We start from the raw sequence: 19,467 nt of genomic DNA, 5'->3' as shown, positions 1-19,467 counted from the left end.
GGGGAGGGGGGGGGCTATTACTATTGTCAAAAGAAAAGAAAAAGATTTTGAGCAATTTAATGTCAGTATCTTTTAAAACATGTTTACTAGGTCCCTCCCTTATTGTCATTTTAATCTCAAAACATTTACTTTATTCCATGAAGAACTTGCAGAAAGTAACGTTAAACGTGTGGGATAATCCTATGTTTAATGTCGAACGGAGTGAGGACTTGTTTCTCACGAGCGGAAGTGAGACGGATTTTTTTAATCAAAATTTGGATGTTTGTGGATCTGACAATTCAGGGATCGTGCATAAACGGCTCCATCCTTCCTGNGGGGGCATAAGGCGGTTATGCCCCCGAAGACAACATTATTTAGAGTTAACCCAGGTTCGGGTATCCCTCTGCCAAGCTTACACTCTGTACTTGGAACATAGGTTATTCACGGCATATTTCAAGAGGGAGGTCAGGAATTCTCTCTGGATTGGCCCGTCTGAATCATCCCTAATGGTCTGATATACACAAAAAAAAAATCTTTAAAATGTAATATCGGGCGACAACAGAGTCCGGCCGTCTTGTTTTTAAATTCGCTATAAACAAATTGGTTTAAGTTTAAAAGATGGAGCAGCGGATGAATGGACTGACGACAGACGGACTGGGTGTAAACATGAAGACCTTCTCTAGTACTGTACCTTCGAATTCAATCCTTATCAAACTGGCCGGGCTTCCTTACATTTACCACTCAGTCAACCATAAATCTGTAGTTGGCGTTAAGAAACGGTATTTTCAATTTGACAACCAACAGACCCGAAATCAATCAATTCTGTTGAAGAGATGTCCGTCGCACAGACGAATATTTATTTTAATATTCGTTATGTACAATATTGCATAACTGTTTAAATATTGATTTAGTGTTACCTTGCTATCCTTACACATCTTCTTGTCAAACATTATGAAAGCTTTATCAGTGTTGATGACGTTGGTGACTTTTTTATGTGACATCTGGTGTAGTTTAACGTCATATGACGTTTTCGTAACAAGATGACGAATTTGGGGTAATTTGTCTGCTCTAACGTTATGTAAACAAATACTCATTTGACAAGAACTTAACTGAGAAAATCTAGATTACAAAACAAGTAGAAGCAAGTAGAGTTTCGCTTCTATCGAAACCGATATTTCAGTACATTCCCAATGCAAATTCCTCTATAAACATTAGCGGAAGAAATTGCGTTCAAAGAGCTATGAACAGAATTCGATCAGCGTCATTGTGAAGCTTCTCCTCTCGCCTCGATTAACATCAGACAACTGTTAGAATCAAACATTTTGGTGACGTTAGGCTGTTCCAAGAATCTTGTTTGCGCTGACAACATCGACACTTCAATAGCGGATTTATAGTTAGGTCAATACTGTAATAACTAAATGTTTAGAATTTTAGATATACGGATTGAACAGTATTTGTTCATTTTTCATGCGGTATGAACGCAAATCGGTTGCATACATATGTATCATGAAGCCCATCCTCGATATACAGGGGTTACGCTCACTTTCGCTCTCTGCACCCCTGCAATATGTCATAGCAAAATCGAAGGCACGAAGATAGCTGTTTGATTGGTCTCAGGTAAAAGAAACCTGACCAATCGCTAGGTTGATATCTGTCCTTTGAAGATTACAAAGGAGTGACACCCAACTTCAAAGCCTGTCATTTTTTACCGTTACGTGACCACGAGATTCTTTTGATGTACATCAAAGCATCGAACTAGTCTTCTTGTCTCATCAACAATGTGGCGCACACTGAGCCTTCAATTTTTGCTATGACATTTTCCAGGGGTGCAGAGGGCGTCAGTTAGCGTAACCCCTGGATATCGAGGATGCCATGAAGCCAAATAAAATGCCGTTCAATTCTTACATGTGATCAAAAGTAGTCCCAACATGACTTCTACTTCCCTCTGAGTTTATTCCAAGCAAATTGTCGATCGTATGCGGTCTGATTGGATTATAAAATGCTACTTATGATTCAGATAAGCTACCATATCAAAAAAGAATAGATCTGCATATACAGGGTTTCAAAAATACAACATGAACCAAATAGTATTACAACCAGAGTACAAATTATATCCCGCCAGTGTCAAATTGTTCCAGAGTGCATATACTAGAGTTGCCTCCCTTCCCTTCCCTGATTTAATCGGTCATGTAATAGGATAGATCATGGACGCAGGCATTCACTTGCCTCTATGTCCATATCATATAATATAACAATTTTAATTAAAAAATCACTCCCGTTACTAGATTTGTAGCTTAAAAGTTACGTGGTTAAGACGGTCGGTGTAGGAAAGATCCTTCAGCCCAGGTATAAGTTGTGTTGCCCTTCCCTGTACCTTCTCAATTGTTTCAATGACTTTGACTTTGTGTGGGTTATATATACACTTACCGCTTATTCCAGGTGTGGACGGACCAGCGCTGTGAACAACTGTTTAAAAGTTACTTCTTCCAAAAGTACAGATGAACTTCTAACAAGTCCCATATAATGCTGAGCCTGTTTGCTTTGTTTACTGCCTGTTTAATATGTGACGAAACATTCAGATTCTTATTAATCAATATTCCAATGTCTTTTTCAGATGATATATTTTACAGTCTACCTGTACTACCCATTTGGTAGTTTCTCACTTCCTTTCCTTTTATGGAAAGTACCTTACAATTACATGTAAGAGGGTGAAATTTCAAAAGCAATGTGTTGGACCAGTCCTGTAAATTATCCAGGTCTTGTTGTATCACTTTTCTATCCTCATCGCTCCTAATTTCTCTATATATGTTTGTGTCATTGGCAAACAAGAAGGTATTCGACAAGGTACATTCTGGTAGATCATTTATGTAGATTACAAATAGTAGTGGACCTAGGACACTGCCTTGAGGGATTCCACTTAATACGGGATGGTATTTGGATGAATTTCCATTTACAATTACTCACTGTTTCCTTTGTTAAGAAATTGTTCTACCCAATTAGTGACTTGGTCATTTATTCCGTAATTCCTAAGTTTTTCAATACGTAATCTTTGAGATATAAGGGTCTCTCCTGTCAGAGGGATTCGATCCCAGACATCACGTCACCCTTAATTCAAATAACAGGAGTATCTCGTTTTAACATCGACCAGTTTTAATAAACCACAGGACGATGTCCAAGAACCAAAGTCTAATTACACTTATTAATTCAAGTTATTGAAGTCAACATGCATATTAAAGTTTATCCTCTTAGTTTCAGATGATGTGGACTTATTGGACATTGGTTCTTGGGATCTTTCCCCAATTCTCTTGTGTAAGGGGCCTCTATCCCACTACAAACGAAACACTAGATATCCCACTGTTGTTTTTCGTGTAGACAGTTACATCCCTGTAGTCAGTTGGTGCAGGACACTTCCGTCTACCCACTATAAAGTCGGCATCAGTTCCGCGCTATCACAAGGAGACAAACACAAACATATCGCAGCCTCCCAAAGCACACACGCATACACTACACGCATGCATCTTGCACACAGGGGAGGCCGTCCTTAAATGACCTTAGCTGATGATAGGACGTTAAAACGATACTAAACCAAAACAAACCAAACTTCCGTCTACCGAGTAGCTCATGATCAGTCGATAGAGCAATAGCGTAACAATATGAAGTCCAGGGTTCGAGTCCCGATCCAGCCAAGCGGAGTTTTTACATTTGGAAAACTGGTGTTGATTATATTTTATCTCAATTTGTTTTTTTCATAAAAAATCCCGCAAGGTACGGGTTTCTTTTCAGAATTTATTTATTAATGCTATCATTGAGTCATGCCAGAAACAGTTTTCAATACTTTGTTACAATTTTTGGAAGTGGTACGGTAATCGGGAATCCTAAAGAATTTTACTGGGGAAAAACCCGGGTTAAAAGTGTACAGGCCATCATTTAAAGGTACCGGAATTGATGATAATATCAAAGTGGTTTTTTTTATAAATAGTATTACTACATGAGTTATCCATACTTCACAATGAAAACTTGCTTTCATTTTTTTTTTTAAGAGTGTGCGGTTGTGCTGCTGTCAGTGACTTAACGGACGTATCTTGGCGAAAAGGAGTATGACGCTCGTTATTAGCATGTGCAGAAACGAAGATTAAAAATATATTTATTTCATCACATAATATTCTATACACCAAACGATGTACACCAAACAAATTATAACAGACTTTGTTTTGTAATCCCGTGTGTACCAAATACATACATGTGTTATGTATGTATGTTGTGGTCGGGCTGAAACTTTTTTGATAAAACCTGTGTGTACTAGAAAGACAACTTTGGTGCATTTTTCGGTGTTTTGCTATTATGAACAAAATTTGATAAAAAATGAAATAAAATGATAATACTAATTTCTCTCTCTGCATAGCGTCAAACCCCTATGCTAAGAGGGTTGATTTTTTTTGATACATGTTTCTTGTTATGTCAAGATATATAAGTAAATATAGATATGGTTAAGGATAAAATAAATACATAAATAAGGTACTACTTGTCAATTTGTCAACAACAACGTCGGAACGTCTGAAATGCTGTTTTATTCTGATATATCGAGTTAAGTGTTGAAAATAGAGGCTCGCTTGTGAAAAACAAAGCCTACCTGTAGTAGTAATTTCGCTATATGTGTGCCCACGCCCAAGCTGCCCAGTATGTTTTAAGCATAATTTCACGGAATCCTGAATATGGGCTTAGAATACATTACTGACATAAATCAAGTTTATTTCTGGTTCAGGACTTTTAAAGTCCTCTGTACCAGACTTTCAATTAAATAAACAAAATATAAAACCGATATAGATGTACGTATGCTTTGATGTCTATGATGTGATTGTTGCTTTGTATTTGAAGAAAAGTTATTTATTTTTCCAGTGATTGTCTAGCTTATTTGTTAAAATAATCAACATTTATTGCTGATACGACATATTCTGGCTGTTCATTCCGAATTGTCACTGTTCCGATGGGAAATATCTTTTTCTCAACATATTTATTGATCGCCTGGGGAATAGTTTTCGGCGTGTCCTCTGCATCTGTGACAATCAGCGGCAGCTGTTAATTGTATGACAGCATAAAAACGTTCTTTATCATAAATTTGTCTTATTTTGTACAGTTCTATCAGATCTCCTCTAATTCTCCTGAAGGCCAGTGTCGGTAGCTTTAGTTTCTCCAACCTCTCGCCGTATGTTAGGTCCCCCATTCCCGGGAGACCCTTATATTAGTTGCTCTTCTTTGAACTCGTTCTATATATCTATCTTTCCTTAAAGGTGAAGGAATGTCTAAATATAAACTATGTGGAAGTTAGGTCCCCCATTCCCGGGAGACACTTATATAAGTTGCTCTTCTTTGAACTCTTTCTATATCTATCTTTCCTTAAAGGTGAAGGAATGTCTAAATATAAACTATGTGGAAAAAGGGAAAAGAAATTGTTCATCAAATCAGAAAATTGATTACAAGCATGGCAGGGCACCTGAGTCATTTCAATGAATCTGGCTTACAGCTAGATAATTATTAAGCGCTTCTGTTGGGACAATTTTATATAACGATTATATGCTTCGTACATTTTTAACAACGATAAACCGATTGGCCAAAAGTAAACTGACTATGTCATTTGCCGTTAAATATAACATTGTGTCCTATGAAAATTACATCGACAGCATATACATGTATATGAAATGTAAATGTACGTCGACATGAAAATTTCTATAAAACGATGCGACATTAATCAAAATTTGAAGTCAAATGAGGTCACGATTTTTTCGTCGTTTTATAATTATTAACTTAAAGGAACGAATAAATCAAGATTGACAATGGCTATGGGAAAATGATGAAACATGAAAGACTTGAAATTATGTCATATTCATAAATTCATATTCATACATGTTCAATGTATATTAGTATACAGATAATAATCAGAGACTTATAATTAAACATGTACCAAACTTCCAACATGTATGAAGTGATTTACCTGGTAATTTGATTTACCGTTGATTTACTGAGAGTTTTATATTGTAAATTGCAATTTAATTAATATACAGCTGTTTTAACAGTATATGTTCCGTCGGACTAAAATTTTCAGGTTTTTTGTATTCCTTTCCTATTTAATGATTATAACGGACGGTCCATATTTTTCATTAAAACATTAAAAAAACTAACAATATATGATCGAAAAAATCTTCTTATATTTTTTTAGTGTATGCGTGCATCCTCTAAAACATGTTGGCAAAAAGAAAACAAAGATCATATTATCCTACATTTTTTTACATAGAATATAAGCGACGTCAACACGTTATTATCAGAACCCATTCGTGCGTGAACTGTGTCTTATTTATCAGTTTACTTATCATTAGAGTAAAACCTGTTGTCGCTGCAACTCAAGTCTATTAATACAAATGGGAATTCCCCATCGGTACCTCCTCCAGTTCCACACACATTCCTCAAATGTTACCTTATAAGTCCCCCGGAAGTGACCTCATACTTCCGCCAAGTTAGAAGAGTGAACGAAAACATTTGATGGTCCTACCAAGTTTTCTGCAAACACTTTGACAAACTGAGAACACTTCTGTGTTAAACAGCATATATGACTGGCAGGTATGTATATAATACATATATGTGTACCGGTGACCCGTATGTTGGTCGGGACGGGAGTCGGCAAACCGATGCTGTCGTCGGCTGATGGGCTTGGCTCGCTAATTGGTTAGGACAGGTGCCCGGTGTTTAGGGGGTCAGGCTATCCCACTTCGGTAATTTCACCTCGTCCAAACCCACAGGCCAAGCACTTTATGTTAAAGTAGAATCGTCCATATGCTCAATTGTTTATTATAACAATACAAGGCGTAGTTATTGTGTTTATCGATTCGTACGAAATGATCATAACATGGTCTTCAGCAGTCAGCATCTGCCCACACGGTCACGTTACAAATGTCTGAAATACACATATGCTATACTGATATGGGTCACAGCATACATACATATGTGTGCTGTGACCCATATCAGTATAGCATATGTGTATTTCTGACATTTGTAACTAACCCTGTGATCTGCCTTTACATTTGACAGTTTGAAGTTCAGCTCGAAAATCAATTACTCCAGAAATCATCCACCGACCTAGAGAAAGTTATTTTAATAAATTTATATTTGGACCATACAACATCTCCAAAACTTTTCCTTTTCAAATTGTATAACAATACCCCACAAAAGTGTAGTTATAATTGGTGGAAAAGATATGTACCAGAGAGGAAACATATTTATGGCTTTATTGTGACGAGTAACAATGGCGTATAAATAAAAATAATATACAATATTTATATAGCGCCCTATATAATTTGTAAAATTACTCTAAAGCGCTTTACAACATATGGATAATAGTAATGGTTATAATTGTGAAAACAAAAAACAAAGGCTTACAATCACCTTTATATACATGACGTCTTTGCAAAGATTCTAAAATGCAGACGTGAGGTGAGTTTTGATGTCCCTCTTGAACTTGGCCAGGGTATTTGACTTTCTAATAGCAAATGTGTAGGCGCGTTGTATTAGTGTTTGTTTAATGTGTGTTTGTGAGGTAGAACAAATATTCTGGTTCAACTTAGTTCACTATGCTATGCGGTGTAAGCTAGGAATTGTCACATACAAACCATTATATTGATCGCCAGTTAAATGTTTTGGATGTATAAATAATATCCATAAATTAGGTTCGAAAATATAGTTATGGATTTCTCTCCTGATCTATTCCGCCAGAGACTAAAGAGAATATTAAGGTCATTGTCTTGTTTTGTCATCCAGATAAAATTGTACCTCAGGTAATATACCGCATAGAGTACATGGAATTTCCCGATTATTACAGCAGAAATGTATTGTGATCGATACTGCATGTACGTCATAATTTATTGTCAAAAGCAAAAAAGGGCTAACTTTTTCTGAAATATTGGTGAATTTCTGAAAATCGTAAAGAATGTGTCGTCAGAAGCTGTCAAACATGCACATCGTGCAAGTATGAAATTTTAACTGATCACCACAGACTTAGATAGCATATGCCTGCCCCAAAATTACTGCATCATAAATTGTATAAGAGGTATTTAAGTCATATAGATTTTCCCCAGAGCCTGGAGCGACTTTGTATCTCGTTGGATACGTTTTTGTTTACCAATTGGGAATTTAAATTGCATTTTTGGATGACAGGGAATAAAAATGTCCCGTTGGAAATGGGGTAGTTTTATGACCCCATTTACAAACATGTAGGAAGAAAAGCTCAATTCTGATTAAAGTGAGGTTTGTTTCATATGTAACAGGAAAGAGAATAATTTGATAGTGTTCTTCAACTGGGGATCGAACCCACAATCCAAGACTTCTTTGTCAGATGTTGTAGATCTACCACTGAGTTAATGGGAGATTCCCTCTAGCTAGAAGTTAGAAGGTTAAGGCGACTGTAATCCTATGTACAATTAAAATCTGCCATACATACATTTCTTGTAGATATTTTTTAAATAGTTCTAGTTAATTTTTAAAATATAATAATAATAAAAAATCTGAAACAATTATGATATTGCTGATATGAATATTTAAATGATCTATTATGAATTTTACACAAAAGAACTTGCATACACAACAATCTGTTTGTAATCAGCAGGTCTCTTAATGTATCACAAACATACTTCTTTTTCTCAAATTCCGAAACATGGCAAGTTTCTGAAAGATAAAAGAGAAAGTTTTTTTTATACGCATGCAGTGTCGGTAATCTGTGATATCATAAGTAAAAAAGTGGGAAAAAATAACAAATTCCAGGGCATATAGACAATATGTACAAGCATTGAGTAACTATTTACCAGTAAATAGTTGGACTGAGTACTGCATTAGTATTAATCACACACAGTATACAATGTTTTATAATCAAAAGTCGGACTGTGTCACACTAGTGTACGTGTTGGCTAGATAATTGGAACAATTTTGTATAGGAATATTTATTATAAGGAAAAAAAGGTCAATCTGTCCTCTTATACACTGCCTTTCTCGCTGGGACAACCAGATTATTGGTGGTTGTCTGGTCTGAAGATTAAAAAATATCATCAATAGATAATTATTCAATTTGTTGGGTAGCATTTTAGTTCTTTTGAAGGGGAGATAACTGTTGTTATCTTGACATTTGATGCTTGCATATCACAAATGAATGCTGAAAGGGATTTGGTAGTTAGCAGTTGTTGTAGTCAAGGTTGTTTAGACATTCAGACTAATGAGGACAGGTGAAGAAAAACAATTATCAACCCAAAGATTCTGATTGTTAATCGTCAGAGACTGATAAATATGTGATAATGGCCCTCAATTGCAAAATGTTTTTCAAAGAGAGGCCAGAGTTGCCCCAATGAATTGAATTGAAAAGCTGGAGAAAACAATTTGCAATTCCTAATTGAAGTTGTTTAGAAAATAGGATATTTCAGATAAGCATGTAGTAACCGAATCTTGGAACACTTATTGAGGCCAAACAAAAACTAGAGTTTCTGTGTTCACTATCGACCCTTCTTGATTGTATTAGTCCTTTTTTGGCTAATTTAAAACCAGTACATGTATTGGTAATTACTGTTCTGAAACTTTGCTGTCTGAGCATTCTCCCATGTTGAGTGTTAAATCTGTCACAAAGAGCTGTATAATTTTCAAGGACTTCGAGAGTGAGCAGACCAGTTAAATGATTTACAGAGAGATTGGTTTTATGAATAATAATGAAACCAAAGAAATCTATGTAAGATTAAAGTGATCCTTGAGTAGTGTGGTACATCATCTGTTGATAAAGTTTTCATATCACTTTAAATTTGTATTAAGTTGTTACAAGGACACAAAATTCAACCATATGGACAAAAAAGCAATCAATCAGTACCCCAGTGACATGAACATTAATTAAATTTTCTTACACTTTCATTAATTGTAGCAATGGTGTTTTTTTATATTTTGGAAATAGTTATATAAGAAGTTACTTTTAACATTAAAATCATAATACATTGGTACATGTGGTTTCCTGGAATTTATAAACAGTAATTCATAATGCAAAAGAAATGTAAAAATAATAGTTTAGAAAGTTGAATATGAAATATATATTGCATATATAAGTTATAAAATATTTACAATATTATAGCTAGGATCAGCTGAATTTTGTTTTACATGTATATTTCTAGGCTACTCTAGATCTATAATGCATGCAGTTCATATATTATGCTTGTATGAAAATGTGCACCATCAGACTGAGTTATCAATTATGAAGAATTAAGTTATTCTTTTGAATTAAATTTAGCAAAACATAATTAATCATATACAATGTACTTTACTACTTACCACTACCAGAAACCAACTGTGTTTATCTTGGAAGGTTTTATCATTTGAAGAATATATAAGTTAAATATAAAACACTGTACATGTTCCCGATCAGCTTGTGGTGAAATAAATCTTTAAGGGTGTCTTGAGCTTATACAGGGGAACCAACGGGATATATTTAGATTAATAAAAAAAATAACTTTTTTTTTTCATGAAAAATGATCTTGAATTATTAACTAGTCAAAGTTTCACCAAAAATAGAATTTTGGATATCGCATCACAAAATTGATCATGACAATTGTATATAAATCGTTTGTGATATATATATACAATCAAGGATCGAGGAAGCTGTGGCAATTATATTTTTATCCTGAATGAGTCCCCTGTTGTGAGGGATGAGTTTGTGTTACATAGAGCTAGTGTCGGATGCTGTGCTGGTGAGATAAGTGTCTCCACAGGAAATGACAGTTTATGTACAAATGTATAAACCAGGTTCCAGGGGTCAGAGGTCGAGGCCCACATAGGTACCACTGTATGGTGGAATGTGTAGCTGATGGAGATTTATATTTAGGTCAAGGGAATGAAATATCTGTTAAATCACCATCTACCTGCTAGCTGGTAGTCACATACTGTAGTACCAGGTAATTATATTGGTCCAAGGCCCTATTAGGGATCAATTACAGGTGGTTTTCTGCATAGCCATACAATGTATGATGCATGCACAATTGAAGAGGTACACTCATATATTTGGATTTCAGTAGACTCTTGAAAAGATTGTTTTCTACTCCAAAATTTAATTTTGAACAGTATTTAATTGGGCGACATGTTTCAAACTTCAGGGAAAATGATGATTGACAGAGCTCAATATTAAAAATGCTAAATATTAGGAGTCTGGCGGCAGCCCAGTAATATTCCACAGATATTTATATATTTGGTGAAGATTTGAAAGAAAAAAAATTGGATTGTTTACAATATTAAATTGATAAACCCACCTGCATTGTGCTTGGACAAGATATTATGACAATACCTATATTGTTTATGCTGATATTGAGAATTTTGTGTCCATGAAGTTCAATGCAGGTGGAACCTGAATGCAGATTGCTTGTGTGTACTTTTCTTATCAGTTTTGTACATGATGCTGCTGTATTAAGGTAACAGATCACACCTGTTTGATGGATTCGAAGCATATGTGGTCCAAAGTCGTAAGTTACCCTGGCCACTAGTCCTGTCAATCACTCATCAGACTAGAAACACATGTGTTAATGCTAATCTACTAGGCAGAGCATACATACTGACTACAGTGTTTCTAAAGAGAATATTTCAAGATTACAGACTTTTTTTTCTCATTATTATGTGAAATTCTTGATAATACATCAGTGATTTTGTGGAATTTCTATAGGCGATGTCATGAGCATCATTTCGTAAATTTTTAGCCCCAATTACTAAGTCAGATATATATATACCAGAAGTGGCCTTGGTTTTCAGAAAGTTGTTGAGGCCCACAATGAATCTAGGTAGAATCCATGATTCAAATACATGTAACTGCGTCCCAAAAAAACACTGTTACAGTATTATGTCCTCCTGTGGAGAAATTTTTAACTTCAGTGATGCAGATTTACAGTGATAGATTGGATACTGTGCTTTGTAGGATAAAATTTATAACAGACCAGGGCATAATTATTGTCACTTTAAAATCTACATGCAAACTTTAAACTATAATATGTGTATGTGTATGTGTACTGTGCATGCATGTACCATTGCCTTACTTTAGTCAGTATTACATCAGCTCAATTAAGTGTTTTAGAAAAGATGTCTTATACTTTGATCAAATGTTTAAAGGTTGGGAGGAAGAAACTGCTATCAACTGAAAATCAGATTTCTTGGCCTGATTTGTATGGGATGGGGAATTTTTCACCTCGCAGCGTCTTATGTACCAGTAACTTATAGACACACCAGCACGTAGCAAGTTTTATACAAAATGTTTATGTCAGCTGTCTGAACTAAAACAGTGTGATGAAAGCTACATCATACTGAATGTTATTGAGGAAACCATTTTATAATTGTTGAAAAAAGTGTATTACAAAGTGATCATGTACGCCGAAGTCGGGGAGGTTCTCTCCGTGAGGGAGCAGAGACGTTCTGTATCTTCTGTAACATCACAAGAGGAAAGGTAGTAATTTTGTTATAATATAAACATATGTAATGCATGTCCAGATATGAAAATATTGTGTTTTGTGGTTAATTGTTACGTAAAAGTTAGTACACTTCACATGTATCATGATGCATAACATTGCCGTTAAACAGGTAGTTTGAATTAGCAAATTAAAATTAAAATTGGCATGCATCAATTTTCATTAAAATCTTAGATTGCTGGCAAAATTAGCCTGCTATTCATCATCTTTGAACTGGCTAGTTTTTAATATATATATATATAGCTGCTTTCACCCTTCACAGGGCTCTTCAGGTTTATATTTAGCTATTCAACCACCTGTGATTAGATAAATATTTGGAGAGTTATTTCCCTTTGATCAATAAACCTGTGTTCAGGTTTGTGTTTAGCACCCTATATGAAGCTCTAATCAGAAAATAGGAGAAACTTCATGTTGACCAGTGTATTTACCGGTATTAATTTTATTAAAAAAATCTAAAGAATTTTTCCTCATAAATGCGTTGTATCAATCGGTACTAGTAGGCTAGTTAACATATTATTGATTGTTAAATCATACATGTATAACATATGGAAGTAAATATTTATTGAAATTGGGAAAAATTAATTTCGCTAATGAGTCCTTGTTCATAAATTCAAAAACTGATTTCTCGCGAAAATAAAGTGACAATTTACAATGTTGCTAGTGTTGTTATAGCATTAGGTATTTTAAGATCCTATTTAGCTGAGCTATATTTATGTAACAGAAGTCATTATTTTTTCAATGCCTCAGCTAGGAATCGAACCCGGGACCACTAGCTTACTAATCTTACGCTCTACCAAATGAGCTAAAGAGAAATTCCCCCTAGCCGAGAAAGTAGGAAGCGCCTAGTATTTTACCAGGTTGACATATGTAATGACAAATTCCTGAAAAACTAGTACATTGTACATGTATATACACTGTACTATGACACATCGTACTATATGTATGTCTAAACCGGACACCGATTTATTGAACCGCTTAATTTGGCTTGTTTACAGATATATAAGCTGCAATGTCCAGCTGTCACTGTTTCAAGATTCAAGAAGCTTTATTTAACGTCGCATATACATGTAACATATACATGTAACATAATAACATTAGCACTGTAGTGCTATTCTTGCGACAAAACATATGAAAAATTTAACAAGGATCACAGTACTTATGAATAAATATAAAAACCAGGACAACAATTCAAATTAGATATGCTAAAATTATACAGTAGAGCATATGATATCACACTTGAATGTCACACAAGTGTTACAAAAGACAAGTTAAGACACTATACTAGTGTAATGTACATATATGCTAATGTAGCAAAGTGTAAAAATTTACAGGATATACACTAGTTTGTGTGAATTAAAAAGAGACAATGAAGTGCTAGATAGAAACAGAGCTGTAATTATGATATTGTAAAAAAGTAATGATCTTTTAAATAATGGAGCTCAAATCTAAAATAAATATCAATTATGTAATAAGTATATTACTGAAGTATATTAAATAAAATAAAACAAGCAGCAGTGAAATTAACTAGTTGTAGTATAAAACATGTAGGTAGATTCCAAAGGGGGACAACTCACACTATATGGTGTGTGCAGATGTTAGAACCAAATTCTTTGGCTGGAGTTTCAGACTTGCAGGAAGGTCCAGGTTGGACAGAATATGGTTTAGACAGAGTGCATGCACTGTTGTTAAAAGTTAAAAAAAATATTGTATTTAATATCTAAAGATATCCAAAATGATCAATGCCATATATAGAAAAAACTCCAAAGTATTTGTAAATTTTACTAAATTTCTCTAAATGTTTTGTTGAGGAGTATCTTAATGCTTGAATAAAGAAGTGTGAGAACAACTCAGCCTCGTTAAATTGTTGACAATGTAAAATTGTTTTAGTTTTCACCCAAAAAAAAGTAATAGTTGAGTTAGAAAATACTTAATATCCTAATATTCAAATACAAAAATGTTTTTTAACATGCTTACGTAAATTATGACAAGGAGCAGGCAAATATAAATTAATATATATGCATGCCATAAATATATGTTTATCATTGGATTACCTGGTTTAAATCTACCTGTTAATCACTTGACCTATATGAAGCTAGCTACAGTATACTCTGAAATAACAAGCCTTCGGACTAATGATATACAGCCCTGTGTAAGAAACTAAACTCCCCTATTCTATAGTCTTAATTTTATGTCCAAAACATGACATGAAACCATCGTTTGCTGTAAATAGGTAGAACCTACCTGTGTCAAGATGGATCCCAATAAAACACAGCAAATAAATTACAAAAAAATAGGAAACATGGTTTTCCAACAGAACACAGCTAGAGGAGAGATTTTTTCAGAGATTTAAGTGCCCGTTAACAGCTCAACAGCATACTAATGTGACAGAGGCTACATTTTTTTTAGTGTCACGTGACGGTTGATTTAAAGGCGCAATCTAAATATTATATATCTTACCTGAATACCTCTCAGGCATTTAGAATATAATTCCTTGAAATATGACACGGAAAATGCCCAAGTAGGCCAAAGCACAAGCCGTCTCGGTTGTAAAAATAGATAAAAGATGATTATCGTAAGAGCTAGAGACACACTTGGCGAATCCTATTCAGGACGATAGTTGATGTAATTTGTCTGGTGTGGAAAAACATTTAGTGGATGTAATTTGTCAGGTGTGGAAAAACATTGAAAACATTGAAAGTAAAGGGTGACAGACCATACAAAAGATCAAAATTAATTTTCTTATCGTGTTAAATATTTAGAACGAGAACTGAATAATTTGACTATCTATTTAAAACATATTAGAAGGGGGACTGAATAATTTGACTTAATTAGTGATAGATATGAATGGTATTAGTAGTGTTATAATATTTTGCCTATTGACGTGATTATACTAATCTAAATAACAGGTATACAATCATGGACACCTTTCTACCATTTACACTTTTAAATTGATAGCTATCTCAAGGTTTTTCACAGGAAAGAATACAAATTAAATGTACGGTAAATATACAGGTTATTTAATAAAAGGATCCATGTTCATTTTACAGGACTTGTTGTAAAAAGCATTGTTACATGTAGCATAGCAATTTTTTTGATAAAATGAAAAATGGAAGTTTTTCAAAGTGTTTGTGAATTAACAGTTAATTATTCTTTACCGGTAATATTTCATATGCTTCAAAATTACCTTGTTACAAATTAATTGAATTATAGTTGAAGGAAACTTCAATTTTAATGCTGATTTAGAATAGATTTGTGATTAAATATTAAAGCTGCACATTGTAAACTTGATATTGTTGGTTTTAAAACGATAAAAACAGGTTAAGTGGTCTAACAGAAAACGTGTAAGATACATCTCTTTATATACATGTATGTACTTATCACTTAAATACATGTACAGTATAATTTTTGTATGATTATCTAGCAATAGTCTAGTGGAGTTCCACACTTGAGGCATTTAGTTAATTAATTATCATTGAAATTATCCAGGAAATACTGACTTTGTAATGAATACCAGGAACAACAAAAAAGAACAAACAGTTTACTTAATGTAGTGATGGGCTGATGATCGATTATAATCGAAAATCGATCGGTTTGTCCTTTCCGATTCCGGTTATTGAATTCAAATTCCATTATCAATTTAATTCTTCATTAAATCAAAGTGTTAAATGTTTTCAATGTAAAAATTATATTGAAAGTCATATATTCTTATGATTTTTACTATATAGTTGATAAAACAGCATAAAAATTGCTTGAAATCCATTCATTATAAAAGGACAAAAACTAGTGTATAGTGATCATGAACAACTCTGTCTGTTGATGTAACAGTAGTGTTCGATTCTCACTTTATTTGGGTATTCAGTCCCATACAATTATGAACCAATAATGCAATTGATCATCGATCGGTTTACTACTTCCGATTACAAACCAATTATCGATTATGATTTTAAACCGATTGCCCATCACTAACTTAATGGGTTATGAATTGCTGATCTCAATGATATAATGGTTAACTTAAAATTATATAATAATACATTATCAAAATAATCTTACTTTTCCAGAATAATGTAATGTTTTCACAAATGTCATTGAAAGCTCTGTGTAAATAAATTATCAAAGATACTAAATAATTCGAAGACAAATTGAGTCTTAAAATGTGTCAGTTCATTTTTAATAGCATTCATGCATACTTACACCCTATAATTAAGCTGCCTTTGAATTGGTAGGTGTGCAATTTCGCCAGACATACAACTTAAATACCAGACACACCTGTATATTAATAAGGTATAATTATTGGTTGTGCATTCGTGTATGTGTCTAATAACTTTCCCCCGCCATTTGTATATTAACCCTTTCACCCCTAAGTAACTTTTGTAGACTCTCCCATGTATTGATATGGATGAGTCTAGTATGGTCTACAGTGGTGAAAGGGTTAATGCAAGAATTTTTGGATGAAAGTGTGTCACACAGTAAATCTAGGTTACAGTAACCTATTTTTTCGGCTCCCCTGAGGATCAGAGGACATTTATTTGTAAGCCATTGTCTCTTTTTGTTTTTTATACTCCATAACTTCTTATGACCTATATTTTCTGCGCTATCAAATTTAACATGAAAGGAGATTATGACTTTAAATATTTATTTTACAAATTTTACACGTACCAGGTAAATGTAACTGACACTTAATGTGTCACTATATATAATGAGATTTTTTTTAGTCTCGTATCAACTCCATTGAAGGGACCTAGTGTACCAATGAATGCTGATCATGAATGATTAAGCATTTTCAAGTTTTAATGTAAAAATTGACAGAGAAACACAGGACAGGACCTGAGGGCCCGTATTCATGAAACGGTTCTCTGATGCTCAAGTGTGGTTTTGTGCTCAACCCAATTTCTTGTTCTGGCTATAAACTCATAAAAATGATCAATTTGTAAATGATTTGGAAAGTTTTTGAAGAAACTTAATGCTGATCTGTTTTCAATGTCTACAATTGCCTTGTTGATCATTTGATATGGTTTAAGTGAGTTACAAGAAAGCTCACTCAGGTTTGAGCACAAAACCTATGCTTGAGCATGAGAACTGTTTCCTGAATATAGGCCCAGGATTAATGTCTATTGATCATGCGATGTATGTCTAGTGTTATATTGAGTTTGAATTATTCCTGCATCGTTAAATTAATCTGGGCGTTTGTAAATCATTTTCTGGTGATTTGTAACAGTTTAGATACATAAGGATATTTGTGGTGATTTGAATTGTAACAGTTTAGATACATAAGGATATTTGTGGTGATTTGAATTGTAACAGTTTAGATACATAAGGATATTTGTGGTGATTTGAATTGTAACAGTTTAGATACATAAGGATATTTGTGGTGATTTGAATTGTAACAGTTTAGATACATAAGGATATTTGTGGTGATTTGAATTGTAACAGTTTAGATACATAAGGATATTTGTGGTGATTTGAATTGTAACAGTTTAGATACATAAGGATATTTGTGGTGATTTGAATTGTAACAGTTTAGATACATAAGGATATTTGTGGTGATTTGAATTGTAACAGTTTAGATACATAAGGATATTTGTGGTGATTTGAATTGTAACAGTTTAGATACATAAGGATATTTGTGGTGATTTGAATTGTAACAGTTTAGATACATAAGGATATTTGTGGTGATTTGAATTGTAACAGTTTAGATACATAAGGATATTTGTGGTGATTTGAATTGTAACAGTTTAGATACATAAGGATATTTGTGGTGATTTGAATTGTAACAGTTTAGATACATAAGGATATTTGTGGTGATTTGAATTGTAACAGTTTAGATACATAAGGATATTTGTGGTGATTTGAATTGTAACAGTTTAGATACATAAGGATATTTGTGGTGATTTGAATTGTAACAGTTTAGATACATAAGGATATTTGTGGTGATTTGAATTGTAACAGTTTAGATACATAAGGATATTTGTGGTGATTTGAATTGTAACAGTTTAGATACATAAGGATATTTGTGGTGATTTGAATTGTAACAGTTTAGATACATAAGGATATTTGTGGTGATTTGAATTGTAACAGTTTAGATACATAAGGATATTTGTGGTGATTTGAATTGTAACAGTTTAGATACATAAGGATATTTGTGGTGATTTGAATTGTAACAGTTTAGATACATAAGGATATTTGTGGTGATTTGAATTGTAACAGTTTAGATACATAAGGATATTTGTGGTGATTTGAATTGTAACAGTTTAGATACATAAGGATATTTGTGGTGATTTGAATTGTAACAGTTTAGATACATAAGGATATTTGTGGTGATTTGAATTGTAACAGTTTAGATACATAAGGATATTTGTGGTGATTTGAATTGTAACAGTTTAGATACATAAGGATATTTGTGGTGATTTGAATTGTAACAGTTTAGATACATAAGGATATTTGTGGTGATTTGAATTGTAACAGTTTAGATACATAAGGATATTTGTGGTGATTTGAATTGTAACAGTTTAGATACATAAGGATATTTGTGGTGATTTGAATTGTAACAGTTTAGATACATAAGGATATTTGTGGTGATTTGAATTGTAACAGTTTAGATACATAAGGATATTTGTGGTGATTTGAATTGTAACAGTTTAGATACATAAGGATATTTGTGGTGATTTGAATTGTAACAGTTTAGATACATAAGGATATTTGTGGTGATTTGAATTGTAACAGTTTAGATACATAAGGATATTTGTGGTGATTTGAATTGTAACAGTTTAGATACATAAGGATATTTGTGGTGATTTGAATTGTAACAGTTTAGATACATAAGGATATTTGTGGTGATTTGAATTGTAACAGTTTAGATACATAAGGATATTTGTGGTGATTTGAATTGTAACAGTTTAGATACATAAGGATATTTGTGGTGATTTGAATTGTAACAGTTTAGATACATAAGGATATTTGTGGTGATTTGAATTGTAAC

At 33.5% G+C, this 19,467-nt stretch overlaps 1 protein-coding gene across 2 annotated transcripts in view; it reads left to right on the top strand.

Annotated features, from left to right (window-relative positions):
• Positions 1-6,459: 6,459 nt before the first annotated feature.
• Positions 6,460-19,467, top strand: part of LOC110465242 (LIM and senescent cell antigen-like-containing domain protein 1) — a 53,839-nt gene continuing 40,831 nt past the window's right edge. The window contains exon 1 of one of the 2 annotated variants that reach the window (XM_021520946.1): positions 6,460-6,591. In XM_021520946.1, coding sequence (XP_021376621.1) covers positions 6,581-6,591 — 11 coding nt within the window. In that variant the 5' untranslated portion in view covers positions 6,460-6,580. Of the gene's footprint in view, positions 6,592-12,194; positions 12,470-19,467 lie in introns of those variants that run through there. The other variant, XM_021520945.1, reaches the window with a different exon arrangement.

Source organism: Mizuhopecten yessoensis, unplaced genomic scaffold (assembly GCF_002113885.1).
Source record: "Mizuhopecten yessoensis strain PY_sf001 unplaced genomic scaffold, ASM211388v2 scaffold11067, whole genome shotgun sequence".
Classification (NCBI taxonomy): domain Eukaryota; kingdom Metazoa; phylum Mollusca; class Bivalvia; order Pectinida; family Pectinidae; genus Mizuhopecten; species Mizuhopecten yessoensis.
Note: the sequence above shows the minus strand (reverse complement) of the source record. Positions and strands in the feature narration are given on the sequence as shown.